The sequence below is a fragment of the Leptopilina heterotoma genome, unplaced genomic scaffold (genome assembly GCF_015476425.1).
Source record: "Leptopilina heterotoma isolate Lh14 unplaced genomic scaffold, ASM1547642v1 Lhet_135, whole genome shotgun sequence".
In the NCBI taxonomy this organism is placed as follows: Eukaryota; Metazoa; Arthropoda; class Insecta; order Hymenoptera; family Figitidae; genus Leptopilina; species Leptopilina heterotoma.
This window is the reverse complement of record NW_025110854.1, coordinates 3842967-3867872: the sequence shown is the minus strand read 5'-3', so window position 1 is coordinate 3867872 and position 24906 is coordinate 3842967. Positions and strand designations below refer to the sequence as shown.

Genomic DNA, 24906 nt, shown 5'->3' with positions numbered 1-24906 from the left:
TTCTTCTTATTGATTATTAAATACATATGTTTTACGTAGTTTGTTAAAATTTTTCATTGAGGATCAAGTTTTCAAAATCTGATAATCAATTTAAAAAAAATGTAAATAAACTTGAAGTTAATATTTTGAGAACCTCACAAATCAACATGACACTTTTAAATTTATGAAAATAATTTACTAAAAACGAATTTTTAATTTAAATACTTTTTAAAATAACCAAGACGAATTATAATTTTTATATTTTTTTATAGAAAAATCACCATAACCTTTAAATCACGTTTAATAATTTGGTAGAGTTTCATTCCAAACAGAACACCTTACATATAAGAACATTATAATGAAAATAAATTATTAAAAATTTTGTATTTTAAAATTAACTGTAGGCAGTGGTTATGTGAAGAAAGCTATTTGTTTCAATTTCTCTGAGTAAGAAAATATGGATTATTATTACACATTTACAGTACAAGTATTTTCCACTAAAAAAATTACAGTAATACCGGTACAATTTTGGTTTTTATTGTTTATTATTTTGAGACATTTACAATAAATTAATGTGAGGACAAGAATTAAAATTCAAATTGGATTTAAATATTTTTTTAAACTATTCATTAGAAAAAGTTATTAGTATACGGGTATGAAAAATTTTAATGTTACTTATTTCTATGTTTTGCAGAAAAAATATTTTTGATCGGTTTATATTTATTTAAAAATATCAGGACCGAACGTGTACTTTAATTCCTACAAGAAAATAAATCGTGAGTGAGTATATAAGAATATAAAATTAATTTTTTCCAATTAAAGAAACAATAAAGCAATCCAAATTTTATCTTTACGACTGTAATGTTTTGGTTGAAAATACTGTGTCCGTATGTGTGTAATAATTTTAGCAAAAAAATTAAACATTTGGATAAAAGTGGTAAAAGCAGTGTTTTAGAAGCAGAGTCCTTATACTGTAAGAAAATACGAACGTGTTTCTCAAGTCACGCGCGCGGTACGCTCAATAAGGACCAGAGTCGCGCCCTGCACCGCGGTACAAATGCTTAAGTTTAAACAATTTAAAACTTTGTGCCTTTTTTTTTAACTGGATATTTTTCACTGGTTTATAAAGAACATTTTAGTAATTTTTTCAACTTAAAAAATCATCCAGAACACTATTTATTTTTAATTGTTTATAAATAAACAATTGCTTTTTTCACTAAAATTAAATATTTTTATTTGAAAATAATGTCAGTTATACTTCATTTTAAGACAAATAAAATGCAACTTGAAACATTAAAATCGATCAATAAGTTTTTGAGAAATTCATTTTTTAATTAAATACGTTCAAAATTTTCAATAGTTAATAACATTAACAAAAATTTTTTTTACGAAATCCTTTGGTAATATGATTTTTTATATAAAATACTATTAAAATAACCACATTACTACGAAAAAGAAAATTAAAAGGTTTTGGGTGGCTCCTTTCAGGAATTTGGACTCATCATAGTTTTAATCTCTTTCCCTCGTGTAGTTTTGCTGTAACCAGCAAATTTTGCATTTTCGAGGTGTGACGATACTCAAACTTACTTGTAGGAAAATCATCTTCTCAAAATATAATAAATAAGGTACCGTTCTAAAGGTAATTAAATTACCTTTCGTTCCATTGGTCATAGAATAAAATTCAATAAAAATTGAAAATAATACAGTCCATAAAAAATAAAATTTTATGAAAATTTTGATGATTTTTAGACACTTTAGTAACTTCTCCTAATTTTTTTCACATCAAACAGTAAAAATGTTGAGGTTTTAAATATTTTATTGATAGTATATTTCATTACAAAAATTGTGAGCCATTGTGGACCTTGATTGGATTAAAAATGACAATTCTACACTAGATTTAGTGAACGAAACTATTTTTTTTAGTTTCTCTTGAGGTATCTATCCCTTTAACATTTGCAGCAAAAATGCAAACAATAAAATTAAGTGCTAAAGTTACTAAAATCACTAATCAAGCGTTTCTGGAGTCGCTTACATTGAATCCAATGTCAGATTTAGAAATTTCAAAATGTCGGATCCAATATGACGACTAAGTTTTTTAAAAATGGATCAAATTCGTCTCAAATTTATTACTCGGCGATTTTCAGGGTTGTTGATTACGAATCCGATATCATATTTCGAAATTTCAAAATGGTGGATTCAATTTGGTGGACGAGTTTTTTAATAATTGATTCGTAATCAGCGACCCCGAAAACTCCCGAGTAACGAATTTGATCGATTTTTAAAAAACTTGTCCGTCATATTGTATCCGCCATTTTGAGATTTTGAAAACTGACATTGGAGTGAAAATCAGTGACTCCAGAAACCATTGATTAGTGATTTTAGTACCTTTAACGCTTAACTTAATTTTACTGTTTGCATTATTGTTGCAAATATTGAAGGAAGAGAAATACCTCGAGAGATACTAAATGCAGCTCACAATGAGTCACATTTTGTAAACACATTTGTAAACCTGTATAAATAAATTGTTATTAATTTTCACTTACTCGACTGGGTCTCAATCCTAACTGAACAGAGAAAAAAAACTGAACTCAAAATGAGTGGGAAATGTAACTCATCATTTTGAGCTGCAACCAAAATGAACCCAGTTTTTTTGGCGTGAAAATAATTAATGTAAATTACTGAAGAAGATCAATATACTCACTGAAAAAGTGTAATGACTTTTGATAGAAACAATAATTAGTGTAAAAATAATAATATTCTAATGTAATAATGTAAGAACAATTTCTTAACCGAGATATTTTCACTCCCATTATTGTTATATGTAATAAAATAATATGCTTTAGAAAGTAAAAATATAACCAATATTTTAACACTTTTTTTGACTGATTCAATTAATCAAATTTAACTAATTTTTCAGTTAATTTTGACTAATAATCAGTTATTTTTTGACTGACAATCAGTTACTTTTTACTAATTGCAGAAGCAAACAGTCAGTCACTGATTGTCTATACAAGTCCCACGATGGCATTTTTTTCCTACTTTTTCTTGAGAGATACTTTCAACTCGTAAATATATAATTATGTAGAAATTTACCTACGTGTCATTCTTTGTTAATTTAAAAATTTACCTTAAGCATGCAGAAATAGTAGGTAATATTTAAAGAAGACATTTTGTAAAAAAATGATTAATTAAAACAGAATATTCTTTGATAACGATTCTCACAAGCGCAGAAGAAAGTGAGAAGCTAGTATATAAGAGTGGTTCGGAATACCTGTGACATCGCGTCGGTAATACAGTGTGTCGTGCGAGCGTGTTAGGTTAATGATAGGATATACAAGCGAGCGAACTTTAAATTTATACACATAAATTTTGGGACCTTGTCAGAACCCAACTCAAATTTTCTATACACGAGATATTATTAAAACTAATATAATTTTCATTTAGATATAGTTATAAATAATACTAATTCATTCTAAGAGGATCCTCTTATTTACTAGTGGGGTAGCAGATAGGTTTACCTACTAGTCCCCTACTAGATATTTTAGACTAGTACCCGATCTGACGACCGTTATGAAAGTAGTTAAGGAATTAAAAGACTCTACATTTCACTCTTATAGAGTTATACAAAATCGGAAAGTAAATCATTGGCTCTATATATGTAATTCAAAAAACAAAAAATTAAGAAAGTAATTTCTCATTATGATGAAAATGTATTAAAAAATGTAAAGAAAAACTCTCGCAAAACTCGATAATTAGTAAAGTGTGAATTTCACACTAAAAATATATCTCAATTGAGAGGAATGGAAAAAGTGTAGTTCAGCAGTGTGAGATTTAAGTAGATATTGTAATTTATCCCAGTTTTCAAATTCTACCACCAGATGACTCGCATTCTCGGTACACATATATGTATATAGTATGTTTGTGAACGCGGATGCTGCAAACTTGTTTCTCTCTCCTTGTCTCATCTCGTTGTCAGTAGGGAGCTTCAGCTGCAACCAATCGGCTAACGGCTTTATCATGAACCGTTCTTCCATTGGCTGAACATCAGACTCCTATCGAGCGGGAGGCTGAAAGGCCGCGCCTAGCTTACAGACGAGGTCGCGCTTTACCCCGCGTATATTTTTACCTTCTCTCACTCCTTCACAGACACATGCGCTCCCTCTTCCTTTAGTGTCACTTCAGTCACAGTATTTTTTCTTTTTTTAATATTTTCCCATTTTTAGTTTTATTAATATTGTTAGACAATTTTTTTCAAAGTTTTATATTTTCTATTTAAAAATTTTGTTTCCTTAGTAATTATTATAATTATTATTATTATTTTGAGAGGAATAGATTGCAATTCAAGCTGATATTATAATTGTAGATTTTAAAAGTGTGTAATAAACAACCCCGTGTAGAAATTGAAAATAGGACTTAGTAAGGCCCTGAATAGACGTCCTTTCGTTTAGTAAGGCGCAAACTAGGAAAATTAGTCAGGTCCCGCCTAACTTCGTCACGCTTGAAATATCAGGTGATGATGTGTAAAGATAGAGAGGTTCTAACTAGATTGCCTTGTCACTGCCTGAATAGAAAAACACAATGTGGGGATTTAACTAGAGGGCCTCTTTAGCGCCTCATTAGTTTTTCTAAATACCAAAGCAAAAATTTACGACAGGCGTAATATTGCGCCAGTAATACTGAACAAGTTACTGAACAAACACACATGTAAACAACACTGTTTCGACCAATCAACCTATGACTAACTTAACACTAACACTAACGCATACCTAACACTAACTCGCACGCTATGAATCTACTTTCTCATCGTCCTTATATACTAAACAGAACATTTCTTTACCACTTGTGAGAAAAAGTGCAATATTTTGAAATTTAAAAATAGCAAATATTTTTGCTCAAATAGTTTTTATATTTTAAATAGTATTTTAATATGCGTTTAGAACTATTTTTCTGATTAATTTCATTGCTTATTATTTAGAAATTAGGATTTTTCAATGAAATTAATAATTAATTTAAATACTTAATAGGGGCATAAATAGATCTAGTTAGATTTTCCTATTTGGAAAATGAAAGCATTCTAGTCAGTGCCCTATTACCACCTATCTAGACAGTACTAGTGTGGTTGGCCTCACTAAATCCTCATCAGTGCCCTTTTTCAAATAAGGCGAAGTCGGGCAATTTCCACACGGGACGGGACAAGAATAATAATTAATTATGCATATATTTTTTTATCAATGAGAAAAAATTTTTGCATCCTTCATTGGAAATTATTTGGTCGAAAGCTAGCAGAGATAAATTTTTTTATCTAATTAGTGAAAAAAAATTGGTTAAGTAGTAATTAGTAGACATTAAATTAGTTAAAATCTGATAATAATTATAAAAGTACGAATTTACTCTTACAGATTTGATATAAGTGGGGGATTTTAACTCTTTTTGACATTTACATTAACTCCGGAAAGAGTTAACACAAATTATAACTTATTTTAGATGAATTTTACCAAATTTTACTATAAAAAAATAGTAATAGATTTTAATTATAAATTTTAACTCCGAAAGGCTATAAAATTTGACTTAACTTTTAGCTCTGAAATTTTTACTCCCAACTCCGATAAACATGAACTTTAAAATAAACAAAATTGCGTATGAGGAAATAGGAGCCTACAGACCTATACACTGAAGAAATGTTGAGTACCGTGCAATCCCAATCGTCGGAAAGTGGAGGAACTATAGTTTGGATGTGCTGCGATCTCAGTTCGGAAAATCTGCGTTCCTATGTCGGTGTCACTGAACACCCAAGATTTGAGACTCAAAACCTTGAGACTGCAATAGCCGCATCTTGGGCGCTCAGCACGCCCGAGTTGGAAATGCGGCTCCTCCAAACTAGAGTCGTATCGCATTCGTAAATTGTCAGTCTACTTGGAACGGCCCGTCACCCAAAATTTTTTCCGTGTAGACACTATGCTCTAACCACTATATGTTAACGACGCGTGTGTGCAGTAAAGTTTCCATTTCTCAGTATCACTGAGACTTACAATTATTGAATCAAAGATGAGAAAAAAGTAGGGATAAGTTAGAAATAATAAATGTAAATAATATAAATTAATCTAAATTTTTAATTATTAAATTAAATAACGTCACTTATTTTATTTAAAATTTTACTGTACTAATCATACATATATACTAACTTTTTTCAATTAACTTACATTTATAAACATTCATAATTTTTTTTACTATTTCTTTCAAGTATATGAAATAAAAAGCAATGTTGCCAAAGAGAATTGTATAATAGTATATTTCGTAACGAGTGCGAGCAGTTGTCAATTTTTGAATGAGCACTTTTTTTGAAACAAACTGTAGGCGAAGCAAAGCTTCGCTAAGTTCCAAAAAAAGTTCCAAAAAAGTGCTCGTTCAAAAATTGGCAACTGCTAGCACTAGTTATGAACGATATTTTTCATAACAAGGTGCAAAAAAGTGCCCTTTTCTGCACCGCGTTATGAAAAAAAATTTGCTATACTCAGCCAGTACTTGACGCCGAGACTTGTCTGAATTTTGGGGAGACAAAAATTCTGTACTGCACCAGCACTAATTGTCGAGGCTCGGTTGCACATTAGGCAAGTCGGTGGTAGGCATTAGCTCTACAATGTCATATCCCATTGGGTTATGTTCAACTATTATATGTAAGGCTTACTTCAAAATCCAAAATATTGACTAAAATCTTTCTATATTTTTTCGGTGTACATTTTTTTGACAATTTTTTATTGGACATGTCGTAAAATCATTTCAGAGTTAAAATAATACTATAATTAGGAATTAGCATTAAAGAATTATTATCAAATTAACTTTAAATTTTTGAAAATTAATTTAATTTTTAATTTAAAGGTAACTCAAGTCGAGTTTCAAATTTTTTAAAAATAAATCTGAATATTTTCGAAATTATTAAAAGAACACTTGAAAAATTTATAAACTTTTAAAAGTTCTACCTTTTCCACGATTTTCAGAGAACTTTTAAAAATTACACGATTTTTCATGATTACTAGGTTCTGTAGAAATTCTGGAAAGTTGACTATAAAATTATTATATTTTACTCCTACACTCAACAAATTCACAGTATAGAATACTATAATACCGCATTTAACTATATATAGAAAAGTTTGGAAGTTAAAGTCAATCAATCAGCCTTCGGAGAGAGTAACATTTTCCGAATTATACACTGTCAAAAATAAATCTTACTTTCAGTACGCTTTTGACTAAAACCGTTTACATAATTAGAAACATTTTTGACTGCGCATTTTAGCCTTGAAAGTATTGTTTTAAGTCCTAACATTGACTTAATCTATATATAGTAATGACTTCATCTAGTTTTAAGGTTAAAAATACGCTATACTTTTCAATCATTTTGGTTTTAAGATGTAAACGGTTTCTGACTGTGTTTTTCCTGAAGAAGAAGAATTAGAAGTTGTGAGGTAGTAAAAGTGAACTCTTCTCAGAGTTAATGCTGAGGAGTAAAATTTCAACCCTCTTAATTTTACTCCTTACAAATTCAGCGTTGTAATAACGATGTAATATTGGACCAGTACTGCGCCATGCCAGGGGAAATGGCAAACTCATGTAATCCGATTCCCATCGAGCGAATATCCAATTCCCTGGATTTAACTATTTTCTTGAGATGCACGAATATAGTTGAAATCTGATGCAGCAAGCGTCAGATGTGGTAGATTCGAGAGGGATGCGGAGGGCGTCGTGACGTGCGGTTGAGGATTTCGTTCACAGACACACACACACACGTATGCAATCAAGGGGTATGGGAATATTCACAAGAGCGCAAACGCCTGGCGTCGGGGATGCCCCTACGTCCCCATCCCTTGATCATTGCTTTAGCAAAACCCCTCCCCTCCAACCTCTCTCTCTCTCTCTCTGAACACTACCGGCGCTCCACCAGCCATCCCTCTTTTCTTCCTTCCTGACGTCTGTGCCGCGTTCCTGCCTCTCTAGCTCGACGACTAAAACACCGGGGGGACGCTTTCACGTTCCAAACTCGTCTTCGTCATATCAGCGGCGTTTTAGATTCAACGTTCGGCGAAATTTGTTTGTTTATTTGTTTCCTTCTTCTTCTTCTTCTCCGTTTTTTTGTTTACCCCCTTTTTCTCGTGATGTGCTTCGTTTCAAGTTAACATATCGATTTCCAGCGATGATACCTTCATACTGTTCCAGCTATCGCGTCACTGGCTCCGGCCGATCGTCCTGAACTCGAGAGCAGAGGACCGGTACGCGTTCAGCATTTTGTATTCTCGCTAATTACTCTCCGCACCAATACATATATATATATATATATATATATATAAAACAACGAACGAGTTGCGCGCTACTATAAAACTGATGGTGGTGGTGGTGGTGGTGGTGTCTGGTGGTGGTGCTGCTGCTGTTGTTGCTCTTACTGATTCGAGTTGGCCTTTCTGTATACGTGAATCAAATGCCACGCGATCGTGCCTACCCTGCTCCATCTTCTTGTCGCGTGCGGTAAATGAACTTCTCCCGATGACCGGAAAAGAGGCAAGAAGATATCGGTGATTTGCGATTTACGTGACTCGAAGACCTTCATTTTATTGATGAGAGGATGCTTTATGTTTTTGCTCTTTTAACCAGACGTCTATTTATGTATATATATATATATATATATATACAACCAGAAAAAGAGAAAGATCCTCATGCACCAAAATTCGAAGATTTAACTAAATGAAGGATCATTGTGCTTTGAAATTATTGTCGGAATCTGTATTCGTTGGGATAATTTTTGTGTAAGGGGAATTTTTTTCCTAAATGAAAATGACTTTTTACTCTGCAGTTTTTTTCTCCGCAGAAAATAAATTTGACTGAATCAACCAAATATTATAGAATATAACAAAGACCAAAATAAATCAGACAATAATGAATCAAGTAAAAATTAAAATAAACTTTATTTGTTTTTGGTTAATTCAATTTTTCCTCATTTACTTTTTTTATTTTGTACAATGTCTTTTCCAAAATTATTCAATTAATGCTTCTAACATTCAGCTTCCGTAACAATAATATTTCGGTTGAGCGATCAAAATTTTCTGGCTATGATAAATAAAAAATAGATACAAGTCTATTTTTTTATAAATCAAAATTGTTTGATACTTATAAAGTCTAGTTCGACATGAATTGAAAATCTAATGATGATGAAAGGTATGTACACCGACACTTTTTAATTGAAGAGCTGGCAAGAGTTCAAATTCTAATATTAAAAAAACCACATCTACTATTATTTTGAGTATTTATATTATATTTATAATACACTTCTATTATACTATTATATAACAATGATATTTTGACAATTATTATATTATTTGAACTACTATTCAGTAATAATAATAATAACAATAACATTAATAGTATAATAATAAAAACAATAGTAAATTATATTATTATTAAAATCAACAGTAAATAGTTATAAAGTAGTAATAAAAAAAACAATGAAAACATAGTAAAATACTAAGAAAATTAATATTTGTAATAAAATTTCATTAATTAATATGGAATAAAAATTAAATGAAAGAATGCAAAATAATTTGCCTTAATTTACTGAAATTAAAATAAATTAATTGAAAACATATTACAATTAAGTATCAAGCACATAATATTATTCTGCCGACGGTAGCAATTGTTTCTTCGTACATAAAATAATTCTTCAAAAAGCACTAGAAAATAAGATTCATAAATAAAGTGCAATTACTTATAGTACAAAAAAGCTTTTTTTCTATTTGATTTTTAATCATCATAAATATAAAAAATAGTAGCAAAGAATAATAACAAGCTTACACGGAGAGACCGAGGTTACTAATTTTTGTATAAAATCACACTAGAATTTACTATTTTCACATTGCAACCACCGGAAATAAGGGGACTTTTTGTATTTTTTACTATTTTCTACACTAAGTCACTAATCCGACAAATGTTCACCAAATTAACAAATTTTCTTACTATTTCGCCCAATAGTTACAAACAACTGTAGTAAACTCAGAAATATTGTGTACGTAAAATTACTATAGTCGTTTGTAAATGCAGAAAGAAAGAGTGAAAGAAAAAATACGGATTTTTGTCGCCGGTTTCCCGTCAATTCTTGACTAATGAAGTCACACTTATATATTTGTTGGATAAATATTTGAAGACACACACATGTTTATTTCACTTATATGTATAGACGCGGTTAATTACTACACTAATACACAACTGCACGCACGACAACGAATTTCACTGAAAGTATACATCTTTGTTTCCTTATATATTGAATGATGAAAATTTACAGCACTTACGAGAAAGCAGTTTACTTTTAACAACTTATTATAAGACATAGTTCTTGGGACAGGAATAAATGCAAAATTTATTAATTTATAATGGTCAATTTCTGAGATAACGAACGACCTACGTTTCACTTTATATTTAATTATTGTAGATAATATCCAAATTTATTTTACATATACGCGAAACATAGTCACTGTCAATGATCGGATGTCATCGGCTCATTTACGGAGATTGACGAAGTTAGCAACCAATAGAAATGCAGGCGCCATATGACTGCACTCGCTAGCCACACTTGCTCACCAAAAATTACTACAGTGGATAGTAGGTTTTAGTGGAAAATGTTTTCATTTGTCAGACTTTGTCTAATTAAATTAGAGAAAACTATAATCAATTTTTGCTACATTTACAACTCTTACACAAAATATTAAAACTTGCTATTTCAATGTAGCAAATTTATCTATTTCTTTTGTAAATTTATCTAATTCTGTAGTACATTATGCTAAAAGTCCCCTTATTTCCGGTCATTGCAATCATTTTTAGTAATTTTTACAAATGTGGGTCTCTCCGTGTAATTAAAAAGCTTAATTCCTAATAAAAAGCTCTTTCACAGGAAACATAAAGTCTTTTATTTTTTATCTTTAAACTCTATGGTTTCTTAAAAAAATAATAACAAATTTTGCTTAAATTTCAATTTGCAAAAAACTACAGAATTTAGACCCTTTTGTGTCTCAATTTTAAAAAGTTTTACATTAAAAGAAAAATCTTATTTTAAAATAAAGGTAAAGTTATAATTCACTCTTAAAAGTAAGAGTATTTTTTAATTTAATCTTTAAATTGTGTGAAAATAAAATGCTTATAGATCTAATCTACTTGTGAAATTCAGATTAACATACACAGAAAAAACAAAGTCTGCAACCCTTTATACGTCTGAAAACAAAAATGATTTAAAACTAGCCTATTTCATTATAAGTAAAACGTATAGATTAAGTTACATTTAAGATACAAGATTATCAAGACAGTTTTCATAAATTTTCCGGAATAGTTTTTACAGCGATTGTCAACATGTTGAAATGTTGATAATTTTAAAATATATGACAACATATAGTTATCTTAAAAGTATCAAATTGATAACAAATATTTAAATCAATTTATGTTTAGATCCACATTTTTGGTATGACTTCATTACAATTTAATACTTTCAAGTTAACAGTCCCGTGTAGAAACTTGACAGGGCCCTAGCCGGATCCAGACTGGGCATCTCCAAACCGGGGTGAAACAATAAAACCGATTGGGGCCATGGCACAAAGCCCGATTGCCGAGCTCCCAGGCCAAGGCCCGGTGCAATAAACTGCTTAATTTTATTTGTGTATTTAATTATTTAATTATTTATTTATCTATTTTCAATTTACATTACATTGCAGTAGGTGGACAAGAATGAAAGATAGAATTGTTACATTTATCTAAATTATGACATTTAATCTATGACGCATGTGAATTTTGAATCAAAAGCATATTGATAAGAAGTTCACTCTAGTTTTAAGTATTCTTATCTTAAAGTAAGATTTTCTTCCTTCTATAAGGTATCTTATTACCTAGTTAATTAACGAAAGTTGAAAAATGATTAGAGTTAAATCCTTTCATGAATGAATAAGTAAAGCAAAATAAAAATGATCATGAAAAAGTAAAATTGAATAAAAAATTCAATGTCTAACATCAAAAATAGCAATGTTCCGTTGGCCAAAGTTGACCACCCTCATCAGGCCAAACAGAAAAAGAAAGAATATTTCCAAACTGAGATAAAATTTTCAATTTGCTCATCTACCTCCATGTAGAAATTACCACCGTTATTCAAGAAAGAGATGCATGAAAATAATCTTAGTTCACTGTCATCAATGTTAAATAAGTCATTAAAACATTTCAATTTTTAACATTATAAACAACCCATGAAGAAATTAAAATTGGAGTTTGATGGGGTTCTAGTCAGAAGTCCCTTTCTGTAGTGGGGAACTGATTAGGGAAAATAGTTGGAACCCAACTACTTTCATAACGGTCGTCAAATCGGGTAAAAGTCTAGAATATCTAGTCGGAAACTAGCAAGTAAAACTAGCTGCTACCCCAGAAGTGTAAAATAAACGGATCCTTTAAGAGATTTGTTATTAGTATTAATTATAACTATGTATATATAAATTAAAATTATATTAGTTTTAATTTTATCTAATGTAGAAAATTTGTTCACTCGCTTGTATACCTATTCTATCATTAACCTAACACGCACGCACGACACACTGCATTACTGACGCGATTATTTATGTTCTTTGTGTTTTAACAAATCAGGTATGATATCAATTTTTAATCACTTATAAACTACTGCTTCAGATTCAGATTAGAAAACTAATTTTACTTTTATTATGAGCCTCAAAGTGGATTGAATTTAAGAAAAAAACCCTACTATTTGTATGTTTCAAGACTTTACTTTCGCAGTCTACACTCATAGTTTCAGGATATATTGACTTATTCTAAACCCAAAAATGTTGGACAAAAATATTAATATGAGAAATATAATTTTTATTTTCAGAAGTATTTTGTCAAGTCATCTAATGTTTGTGGGTTGTGTTACGGAAAAAAGAAGTACTACAGTAATAATAGAACACGAATCGTAACAGGAAGGATTTCATATCGAAAAGTCTAGAAGGAAGACCCATCGAGGAGAGTAGCAGCAGCAGCAGCAGGCTTTCGCTGCAATTCACAATCGTGGACCAACGGAATTCGCCTCTGAAGCTTCCAACTGGCTGAGAATCGAATCCAGGTAGGTAAAAGAAGCGCAGAGAAGAGTCGAGAGAAGAAGGCGATCATTAAAATTTCTCAGACGAAGATAGTGTGACGGGGATCCTCGTGACATAAGCCGAAAGACCAGGGGCGTCCTACTTTCCTTGCCGTGTCTTTTCTTCTCAAGACTCTTCTTCTTCTTTCCCCTCTTCATTCTTATATATATTTTTTTCTTTTCAATCTTTTTATCATCCTTTCATTCTACCCCTCCTACTCTCTACTAATACTACTACTTTTTCCTTCTTTTCATTGTCTTCCATTTTTTCTCTTCCTATCGATCTAGTATAATTTACTCTGTTAAAAATAAGACTCGAACCTTACACCAAAAGATTGAAAATAATATAGTTTCAATCTCGAAAAGTGTGAATGTTTTCATTTCATTGGATAGATTAAAAACTTTAATCCAATGAAATGCAAACATTTACACTTGTGAGATTGAAAAAACAATTTTTCAATCTTTTTGGTGTAAATTTCTCCGATTTTTGACTACTCTCTAAATCTGTATTAGTAAAATTCTACTAAGAAATAGTAAAATTTTACAAATTTTTAGTAGTTTTCATGGACGACTAATAATAATAATAAACTAATTAAAATTAATTAATTAACTAATTTAATATAATTTTCCCTTTTCAATTAGTAGAATATTAATAATTTTTAGTAAAATATTACTAATGTTTTAGTAGAATTTGACTAATTGAAAGTTACTTATTTTACTAAATGAATTAATGAAACTGTTTTATCGACTATTAATAAAACAGTTCTACTCATTGATAGTAGAATTCTACTAAGCAATTAGTAAAGCTCACTAACAATTAGGGTAAGTCCAGGGAGATGACCAGTTCAAATATTTTGCAGAATTTGTAAAGAAATATCACTTATTATGGGTTATTCTTCAACCTTTTGTGACTACTAATAAATGTAAACAATAAATTGTTGGAAAATAATGAAAATGTTAGTGTAATCCTTCTACATTTTTTTGCATGGGTCTAAAATAATTTGAGAATTTTATATTTCTTATTGCTTATTGTTATTTTTAACACTAGAAAAACAAAGTTTAAATTTTAACCTGATTTTGGGGTAAATATTCGCTGCAACAAATTTTCACCTAAGTGAGGGCGCCACTTTCTATGTGAATTAGCATTGGTTAAAATTTCCCGCAACAAAATTTATACTATCTTTTTTTCTGTGAACATATTTTTTAATTTTAAGTTTTATTGAGTAGTGATATTTTTGTAGGTTTATGCGAAAGTTACAATCAAACGACATTGATTGAAATTGGACTAAGTGCAGTATTTGAAATTTTTGGCTACATGAAAACTGCACTGAATTCCATGATAAATGTTCAAAATGTGAACAACAGAAAATAAGAAAAAAGTAATTTGAAAGATTAAAATTAAGTTTAAGCTAAATGTAAAAAATTATAAGTATTGGCCATTTCTCCCGCATACATGTGGCCATCTCATTCGGACAATGAAAATATTTTTTTTTTGGTACTTTAAAGTTAAGTGTTCAATGTTTAATTATCAATAAAAGTTTTGACAAAAATTGCTTTTTTTTAATTTTTACAGTGCTTTTAAAAAACTATGGCCATCTCCCCCGGACTTAGGGGAGACCGGGGCGTAATGGCTAACTTTCCACTCTTTGTTATTTTACTCGGACATTTTTGTTCTAATTGAATGTTTATCTCCCAGAAAAGTTTCTCTGGTATCTCACCTTTCTTTTAAGACTACAAACGTCCCGATATGACTCTTACTTTTTATTCTACAACAGTTTTTCTGGAGCAATACAGCCCGAGCCGGGGCGTAATGAATAATGATTGCTAATTATTATCTACAGTTTCCAATCTTATTGTATATTGTAACCCGTGCAGAAATTAAAATGTGGGCCTGATAGGGTACTGGACAGTTTTCCCGATCGCTGGTGTGGCTCTGGGTAGAGAAAATGACCAGGCCCGACTAGTGAGTGACGCTGTTCCCGACCAATGCCCTACTTAGGGAAAAACTGGTCAGGGGCTCGTCAGTTTTTCTTAAAATTGCCCTATTTTGTGAGGTTAATTTTATTCAAAAGAAATTACAATAAAATTACTGTAATTAAAAATATTATTATATTAGAAACATAATGAACACAACATATTTATAGGTACATAACATAATGAGGTATTATAGTCATTTTGACTAATTTAAAAGTAAAAATGATAAAAATAATATAATTTCAAGAATAGAAAAACTTAAAAATTTTTGAAAAATATAATTTTTGGTTTTATGATTACAGTCAGGTCCCCATACTGTTAGATTCCAAACTGTTATGTCCTCAGTAGTGTTATGTTTTTGCATAACCTCCAAATTCAGAAGTGTTAGGTGACGTCACGTTACGTCACCAATTTTCAGGGCCGTATTCTTAAGCCCAAAGAAAAGAGGGCATATACTTCTAGGCCAAACTTGAGGTGTATATATTTACGTTCCTGAAAGTTGCGCAGTAGGCATACTTTGAGCACATAACAGAGCTGAGTCTGGAGGAGTGGGAAATTTCTGGAAATGTAACAGTATGGGGACCCGACTGTAATTCATTTTTCTTTTGGAGGTTGTCGCTCCTTTCTGCCTCCATAATTTTATAATATTAATAAAGGTTATAATTTCTGTTTTCAAATGTATAAGTAATAAATAAATATTTTATTCAAATTTATTAATTATGTTTAAAAAATAGTTATTAAATATTGAAGGTGTTAAATTTAACAATCTCTCCGAATCATTTTCTCACTTTAAGCTAATATAATATAAAATAATTATTATTATTAAAATAATATAATATATATACAAACCAAATGATAAATTCAATCCTACAAATTAATAAATTATTAAAATTCATTAAGTATAATTCGTTAATAATTGTTTATTAATTATTATTTTTTAAATTCATTATTTTTATTTTTAAATAAATGTATAATAATTAATTATTTAATAACTATTATTATTCGTTATTTATAATTTAGTTGTTTTTATTAATAAATAAACTTTATTATAATATTGTACTTAAAGGAAAATAAAATTATATGTATTTTCGTTTTTTAAATATATTACCATTATTATTTTATAAAGTGTTTTAAAAGAACACGCTTTTTAACTTAAATAACTGTATTAAAAAAGTTAATTTTAAAAAATTAAATTTATTTACATGCTTTTAAAACGAGGAAAACTGTCGAGGCCCTGATCAGAGCCATATTTCATATCTAGTGAACACCCCACTTAGGGTTTTGGCCAGAATTTCTGGTCAAACCCACAAAATAAAAGAATTATTAAAACGATAGTATAATTACTCTCTTTAATTGTATTCTTCAATTGTTCATTATTTTTTATTAAAAGTAATTTTAGAGATTTAATTTTTTTACACTTTATTTAAACAAGGAAAACTGTCGAGGCCCTGATCAGTACCTTATCTAAAATCTAATAAACACCCTACCTGGGGTTCTGGCTAGGAATTCTAGTCAAACCCCTAAAATAAAAAAATTATTAAATAACTAAAATAATGATTGCCTTTCATTGATAATAGCTTCTACAACAAAAAGGAATTCTAAAAACTTTATTTAAAAAAAAAATTAATAGGGAAAACTGTCCAGGCCCCGACCAGAACCCTGTTTTAAATAGGGCAAAGTGGGGCATTTTCTGCACGAGTATATACTCTAAAAATGAATTAATAAAACTTTTTAACTAATTTCAATTAATGCACAACTTTTTACTGTAGATATTTTTATGTATAGATACTGAGTATTCTAAAAATCTCTAAGAACATGTTTGTTTTCTAAACATTTCCCCCTCCATTCCCGTCGGAAATTTCATAAAATTCCGTTGGAATTTCCCTCTTAATGAAAATTATATTGAATCCTGTCAGTAGTTTAATGAAATCCCGTCAAAAATCCAATGTCATTTCGAATCTAATAGAAATAAAACTAATAAAATCTTTTTAGAAATCCAATTAATATGTTCCTAATAGACCGACAGAAATTATTCCGAAAGAATCATCAGGAGGAGATACATTTTCCGATGAATCATTCCAGGCAGGAAATTATATTAAAAGAATTTTTTCATTGGAGAAAATAAAATATTAATATAAAAACAAATTTGTCACTTTAATTTTGGAATAAATATTTTTCTTCAAATCAGATGTCTTAATTGTCCCATTAATTGATTATTTGAATGGAAGTATATATAGATATAATATATACAGTGATTAAGACAACGTCACTTCGTATAACACTCGCGGAAACCACGTGGTGGCTCGTAAATGTAATGGACACTGACTCGAGTAGGGTACACAACAACCTACCATCGCATCGTTTGCAAGGTCCTCCTACTAATTAGCTACCGGCTCGATTCGGTACTGATTTACTACCCTGACATATTCTGGCATTAACAAGAGGGAATCCTTTTCATTCATAGATTCTCGTGTGTTCAGTCACTGCCTTCTTTCCTACACTACTTAGAAATACGTATGTATATTCATACACTCTTTAATGTTTCTTTCTTGTTTTCTCAAATGAACTCTTAGAGGAGAGAAGAAAAAATTTCTACTTCTATAAATTAAATTAAATAAATTACTTTATTTAGTACCTATTACAGTATATTTTGTCTTTATTTTATTTCAACTGAATGTTAATCTGTTTTTCATTTTTTCTTATTTATTTCAGTAATATATTACTGAATTTTTACTCTTAAGTATAAAGAAAAGTAATTTTACACGAGAGATAGATAATTTCATCATTGAATTATGTCTGGCGACTAAAGAAAAACTTTTCTACTGGAAAGTGTATCACTTGAGAAAAATATATACAAATAAACAAGTTTTTGTAACTACACTGAGAAAAAAGAGGGCGCGTTGCAGCACATTTTCGATTCATGTTGCGCAACTCAACCCTGTGTTCTGCTAGACACTTTTCTGGGGCTTGCAGCGGACCTCTGAGTCGAGGCGAGCTGTATTTGAAGCGTATTACACGCTCTTTGGGGCGTGCGCACGCCCCAGAAAGTGTGTAGAAGAATTCAGGGTTGAGTCGCGCAACATGGATCGAAAATGTGCTGTAATGCGTCCTCTTTTTTCTCAGTGTATAATAGAAATGAAATTTTCAGAAATTTAAAAGTATTAAGGAAAAGCTTTTCTAAAAAAAGTAAATGAATTATTTGCAAAAAGGAATGAAGAAAAATGAAACCATTCTTAGGATGCGGACAAGAAAGCAGAGTAAGGAGAAGCGATGCTAAAGGAAGTGGGTTGTGGTGGTACAACACCCCCGCCTGGGGATGGTGCCGTCGGCAATCGTCAAATTGGAAGCGGCGATAGAACAAGTCCGGAAGGTGGTTCACTTGGCTGCGGTGGATGCGGAAAGGAGATAGCAGAAAGATGGTACCTAAGAGCTGCAGATCGTGCTTGGCATTGCGGTTGCTTAAGATGCTGCCATTGCCGGGTTCCATTGGCTACCGAGTTGACTTGTTTCGCCAGAGACGGCAACATTTATTGCAAAGAAGATTACTATCGGTTCGTATCTTTCTCGCACATCTTTTTTCCCCTCTCATAAACATGTATATATGTAATATATACTTCCTTCTCGTCAATTAAAATCGTCGACAACATAAACCACAACATTTTTTAATTCATACCTTGCATATGTATCATATTTTCTATTTCAAAACATCTCAACTTTCTTTTTTCTCTTCAAAAAAATTTAAAGAAAAAAAATATCTTAAAATATATAAAAATGTTTTTCTTTATTAAAAAAATAAATAAACGCATTGTTATACAGTTTACAGAAAGTTTGTTTAATTCAACCAAATTTTAATTCATCATTTTTATTTGCATAAACCATACACGTTATTATGGATTCAATTAAATTTGTTTAAACAAATATTTTGTTCTTTAGAATAACAAAAATATAGTTAAATGAAATTAATTAAGTAATTTGGTTTTCTAAAACAAATTTGTGAATTGTGTAGATCAAATTATATTAAACAGCCTGTGATTGTTAGATCTTCAATCTTAATTTTTCGATCATTTTTCTTTTAAAATATTAAATCAATTAAACTACTTTTCTGTGAATAACTTGAACTCTCTAAATCTAAATAAGAGAATTATAATTAAGGAAGATTTCGACTATATCAGCAATTAGTGACATCTATTAGAAGTCAATTAAACTCTTTGGTTTAGAGTCAGGTGTTATTCTTAAGATAATTATTCCGATATGGTTGTCGGTAAATAATTATATTTTTTGAATTTAATTTTTGATCTGAAAAAATAAGCTGCGTGAACGACTGCACTGTGCATCTGTGAGGACTCGAACCCCAGTTAATAGCTGCCTTTCGCGGGACTAACGCCTACCAATGCACCATGCCAACACAGCCTGGACGTTCACGTTTCTTATAATCTCAGATCAAGCCCATACACTAGTCGAAGAGCTGTATAGTTAATGTAGGAAATTATTTGCTGATGAAGAATTTTAATTAAGGAAGATTTCGACTATATCAGCAATTAGTGACATCTATTAGAAGTCAATTAAACTCTTTGGTTTAGAGTCAGGTGTTATTCTTAAGATAATTATTCCGATATGGTTGTCGGTAAATAATTATATTTTTTGAATTTAATTTTTGATCTGAAAAAATAAGCTGCGTGAACGACTGCACTGTGCATCTGTGAGGACTCGAACCCCAGTTAATAGCTGCCTTTCGCGGGACTAACGCCTACCAATGCACCATGCCAACACAGCCTGGACGTTCACGTTTCTTATAATCTCAGATCAAGCCCATACACTAGTCGAAGAGCTGTATAGTTAATGTAGGAAATTATTTGCTGATGAAGAATTTTAATTAAGGAAGATTTCGACTATATCAGCAATTAGTGACATCTATTAGAAGTCAATTAAACTCTTTGGTTTAGAGTCAGGTGTTATTCTTAAGATAATTATTCCGATATGGTTGTCGGTAAATAATTATATTTTTTGAATTTAATTTTTGATCTGAAAAAATAAGCTGCGTGAACGACTGCACTGTGCATCTGTGAGGACTCGAACCCCAGTTAATAGCTGCCTTTCGCGGGACTAACGCCTACCAATGCACCATGCCAACACAGCCTGGACGTTCACGTTTCTTATAATCTCAGATCAAGCCCATACACTAGTCGAAGAGCTGTATAGTTAATGTAGGAAATTATTTGCTGATGAAGAATTTTAATTAAGGAAGATTTCGACTATATCAGCAATTAGTGACATCTATTAGAAGTCAATTAAACTCTTTGGTTTAGAGTCAGGTGTTATTCTTAAGATAATTATATTATAGTCGAAATCTTCCTTAATTAAAATTCTTCATCAGCAAATAATTTCCTACATTAACTATACAGCTCTTCGACTAGTGTATGGGCTTGATCTGAGATTATAAGAAACGTGAACGTCCAGGCTGTGTTGGCATGGTGCATTGGTAGGCGTTAGTCCCGCGAAAGGCAGCTATTAACTGGGGTTCGAGTCCTCACAGATGCACAGTGCAGTCGTTCACGCAGCTTATTTTTTCAGATCAAAAATTAAATTCAAAAAATATAATTATTTACCGACAACCATATCGGAATAATTATCTTAAGAATAACACCTGACTCTAAACCAAAGAGTTTAATTGACTTCTAATAGATGTCACTAATTGCTGATATAGTCGAAATCTTCCTTAATTAAAATTCTTCATCAGCAAATAATTTCCTACATTAACTATACAGCTCTTCGACTAGTGTATGGGCTTGATCTGAGATTATAAGAAACGTGAACGTCCAGGCTGTGTTGGCATGGTGCATTGGTAGGCGTTAGTCCCGCGAAAGGCAGCTATTAACTGGGGTTCGAGTCCTCACAGATGCACAGTGCAGTCGTTCACGCAGCTTATTTTTTCAGATCAAAAATTAAATTCAAAAAATATAATTATTTACCGACAACCATATCGGAATAATTATCTTAAGAATAACACCTGACTCTAAACCAAAGAGTTTAATTGACTTCTAATAGATGTCACTAATTGCTGATATAGTCGAAATCTTCCTTAATTAAAATTCTTCATCAGCAAATAATTTCCTACATTATCTAAATAAGAGAAATTTCACTTATTTTAAGTGAATATTCACTTATTCCATGTTTCAAAACTCTTCCACGTAGAATAAGTGAATATTCACACATGAAATAAGTGAATTATATTCACTTATGAATAAGTAAATTACATTCACTTATGAATAAGTGAATATTCAATTATGAGATAAGTGAATACTCAGACATTAAGAAGTGAATGTAAATAAATAATCAGGATCAATATTATATAAAAAAAATATTTATTTACTATCAACTATTTAACAATCTCTTCTCTTCTCATTATCAGTCTGAAACTTATAAACATGTCAATTTTTCAACTTTTTTAAGCTAAATTCCCAAACGGTCACCCATCCTAATATTAACTGCAAGCAATGTCGCTTAACTTTTATGATCAACGAGAAACATTACAATGCCACTTAATAAGTTGCCTTATACTCATAGAAAATTATTGGGTGATACTTATAAAGAGTTAGTTTATTGTGTTCTACTTTAACGTTTTGTTTAAGATTTCTCTTATTATATAATATGTATATAAATACTTAGTAAATAAAAAGTTAGTTATTAGATTACTGTTAATATAATATTTAACCGAATATTTTTTTAAAAATTTATTAAATTTTAAATGACAATTTTTATAATTAAAGAAAATAAAAAATTTCTAATATAATAACTGAAATGATAAAAACATTGTTTTTAAACTTTTAAAAGTTGGTATAAATAATAAATTGTAATATAATGCGCAGATGAATTTCTTTTTAACTAAATATTTCACTTATACATAAGTGGGGATTTCACTTATTGATAAGTGAAGACAAGTTCACACATAAAAAAGTGAATATTCCACTTATGTATAAGTAGATTCTACTTATTAATAAGTGAGAAAAAGGTTCACACATGAAAAAAGTGAAAATTTCACTTATTCAGATTTAGAGAGAAAATATTATATAACTAGCTGTCGGACCCGTCTTCGACGGGTTTTAGTTTCGGCTAATACATTTGATAGGGTTTCTACCAACCGGGAAATAGCCGGGAATTAAATTTTACTGGGAAAAACTAATAATTAGTTACCATTAACTATTTCGTGAGGAAAATATTACTATTTCAATCAGTGACAGATTTTTTTCTATCAAATTTGATATTCAGGAACAGTATTTGGCAACTTGTAGTACTTTGTGCGTTTGTAGTACTGCAATTAATGTATTAAAAATTAATCCTAAATTACAACCAGCTTTTGGAGTCAAAGAAGAGTCTAATTATAAATAATTGTGTCACAATTAGACAATTAGACAATAAAAATTAAAGTAAAAAGCAGTTTTTAAAATCAAATTAATATAATAAAACTTTTTTAATTTGATAAGAAAATTCCCGGTTTTTCCTGGTCAAATTAAACTCCCGGCTATTTATCGGTTTCCCCGCGCAATTGGTAGACACTCTGTCAATTCTATTATGGTAAACTAAATCCCGTCAAAGACTGGTACTGGTATATAACATATTTTCTTAAAAAAGACTATTTTCATAAAATAAAAATAACCCCAAAAATACTACTGAATTAAACTTGATAGTAATTAATAACAATTATAATTTTTTCGATTTTTTGATATGGAAAGTATTTTTATACTTACATCTTAGTCATATCATTTTTTGTGCAAAATTATGCTAAAATATGACTAAATTACATGTAACACTCAATTATACAGAGTTTAAAAGCAAATCATCAAAACATGTAAAATTTGTGATTTTTAAAATTTTTTGAAAACATTTTTATACTTTAATCTTAGTTATAAGATATTATTTTTTAAAAATTATGCTAAAATGTGACTAAATAACATGTAATACTCAATTATAGAGAGTTTAAAAGCAATTCATTAAAAAATAAAAAATTTGAAAAATTTCGATTTTTTGAATTTTTTAAAAAAAATTTTATACTTACATCTTAGTTATAGGACATTATTTTTGGCAAAACTATTCTAAAATGTGACTAAATAACAAGTTATACTCAATTATAGAAAGTATGAAAGCATTTTTTAAAAAAATGTAAAATTTGAAAATTTTTGATTTTTGAATTTTTCGAAAAAATTGAATATCTTCCGTTCTAATTAATATTTTTCAAATCTGTAAATTTATAAACCTTCCTTGGCCCAAGGTCTAACATTCTGCCAAATTTGGTTTCAAATGGTTCAGCCGTTTTTAAGTGATGCGCGAACAAAGATTCTGTGACATACCGACACACATACATACATACATACATACATACACGAAATTTTTTATTTTTTTTTTGATATATTTGGAATCCTTGATGCCTAAAACGAATAATTATGTGCGAAATTTAAAGTTGTGAGCAATGTACAGACAAAAGTCTGATTTTATATTATATAGATGAGGAAGGACAGCGTAGGATGCAAAAGTTTTAAAATTATTAAAAAATAAATAAAATAAAAAAAAAAGTTTTAATAAAATTAAATATTATTATTATTATTATTATAATTATTATATATTTTTTTTTTGCTTAGGGACTTTTGGGAAATCTGCCTACAGATACCTTGGATTCCGCACTCCAAGGTTAAGTGGGGTTGGTATGATAAAACAAAAGGAAATATAAAAAAAAAAAAAAATAAATATATATATTATAGTAAATTTAATAAACTGGCGACCTACTACCAGCCCGACCCACTAAAACCCGTAACCCTTCTTCTGGAGCCCTTTACCCTCCCTCGGAACTGTCGTATGACTTTAGCCATCGAGGGTGGCGCTCCAACTCTGTCGCTAATGCGACCTTCTTCTTCTCTCTTGCGGTTTTCCTGTGTCCATAGTTAAAAGTTTAAAACTATTTCAATATAAAAGCGGAATTAACAGCACAACAGTAATAAAAAAAAACAAATGTTTAATTAAGTGTAAACAGTCAAAAGATAAAATTGCAAACGGATATATAAAAAAAAGAAAAAAAACGCGTATATAATATTGAAAACATAAAACAAATTAAAAAATGTAAAAGGACAAGTAAATCACAAAATAAATTAATAAAAAAACAAACAAACAAATTAAAAGCTGTTTAAATTACGCTTTTTTGCGGCCGTCGAGATCCTTCCTCGACATAACCGAGATTATGAAGTTCTCGACTTGCCGCCAATTCTCCTCTGACTGGGTCATCAGCGATACCATGTTCTCCGGTGAAACTTGACTGTTTACACCTTCGAACATGGCCTGCCTCTCCAAGTCCCATTTCTTGCATGAGAAGAGGGTGTGCTCCGCGTTGTCCTCAGGGAACTGGCAATATGCACACACCTCGTCCTCGCGTAATTTAAAGCGGCACAGGTACGAGTTAAAACACCCGTGACCTGTGAGCGCCTGAGTCAGATAATAGGAGACTTCTCCATGCTTTCGGTTTATCCAGGTGGTGAGTGTTGGAATCAGACGATAGGTCCATCTGCCCTTTTCCTCCCCATCCCATCTGTCCTGCCATGTCTCGATAAGTCTGTTTCTCGCGTATTTGCGGATGCGGTCCTTGCTAGGTCTTTCTTCCTCTGGGTACTCGGGATTATTTCTTCTTTTAAAAAGAAGAAATACTTCCTCCCTTTCCCTTGCCATAAGATCTGCCGGCGGGACACTTGCAAGGACTTGCACAGCACTCGTCGAGACCGTCTTATATGCAGAGACGATACTGCTGCTGCGTAAAACAGCTTAGCGTGGGCAAC

The 24906-nt window shown here is 30.6% G+C and overlaps 1 protein-coding gene across 3 annotated transcripts in view; it reads left to right on the top strand.

Moving 5' to 3' along the window:
* Positions 1–8001: 8001 nt before the first annotated feature.
* The window catches only part of LOC122497674 (LIM/homeobox protein Lhx9-like), a 124788-nt gene continuing 107883 nt past the window's right edge, over positions 8002–24906 (top strand). The window contains exons 1-3 of one of the 3 annotated variants that reach the window (XM_043604922.1): positions 8002–8240; positions 12872–13102; positions 18329–18642. In XM_043604922.1, the coding sequence (XP_043460857.1) occupies positions 18362–18642 (281 nt within the window). In that variant the 5' untranslated portion in view covers positions 8002–8240; positions 12872–13102; positions 18329–18361. Of the gene's footprint in view, positions 8241–8447; positions 8772–12871; positions 13103–18300; positions 18643–24906 lie in introns of those variants that run through there. The other 2 variants (XM_043604921.1, XM_043604923.1) reach the window with 2 other exon arrangements.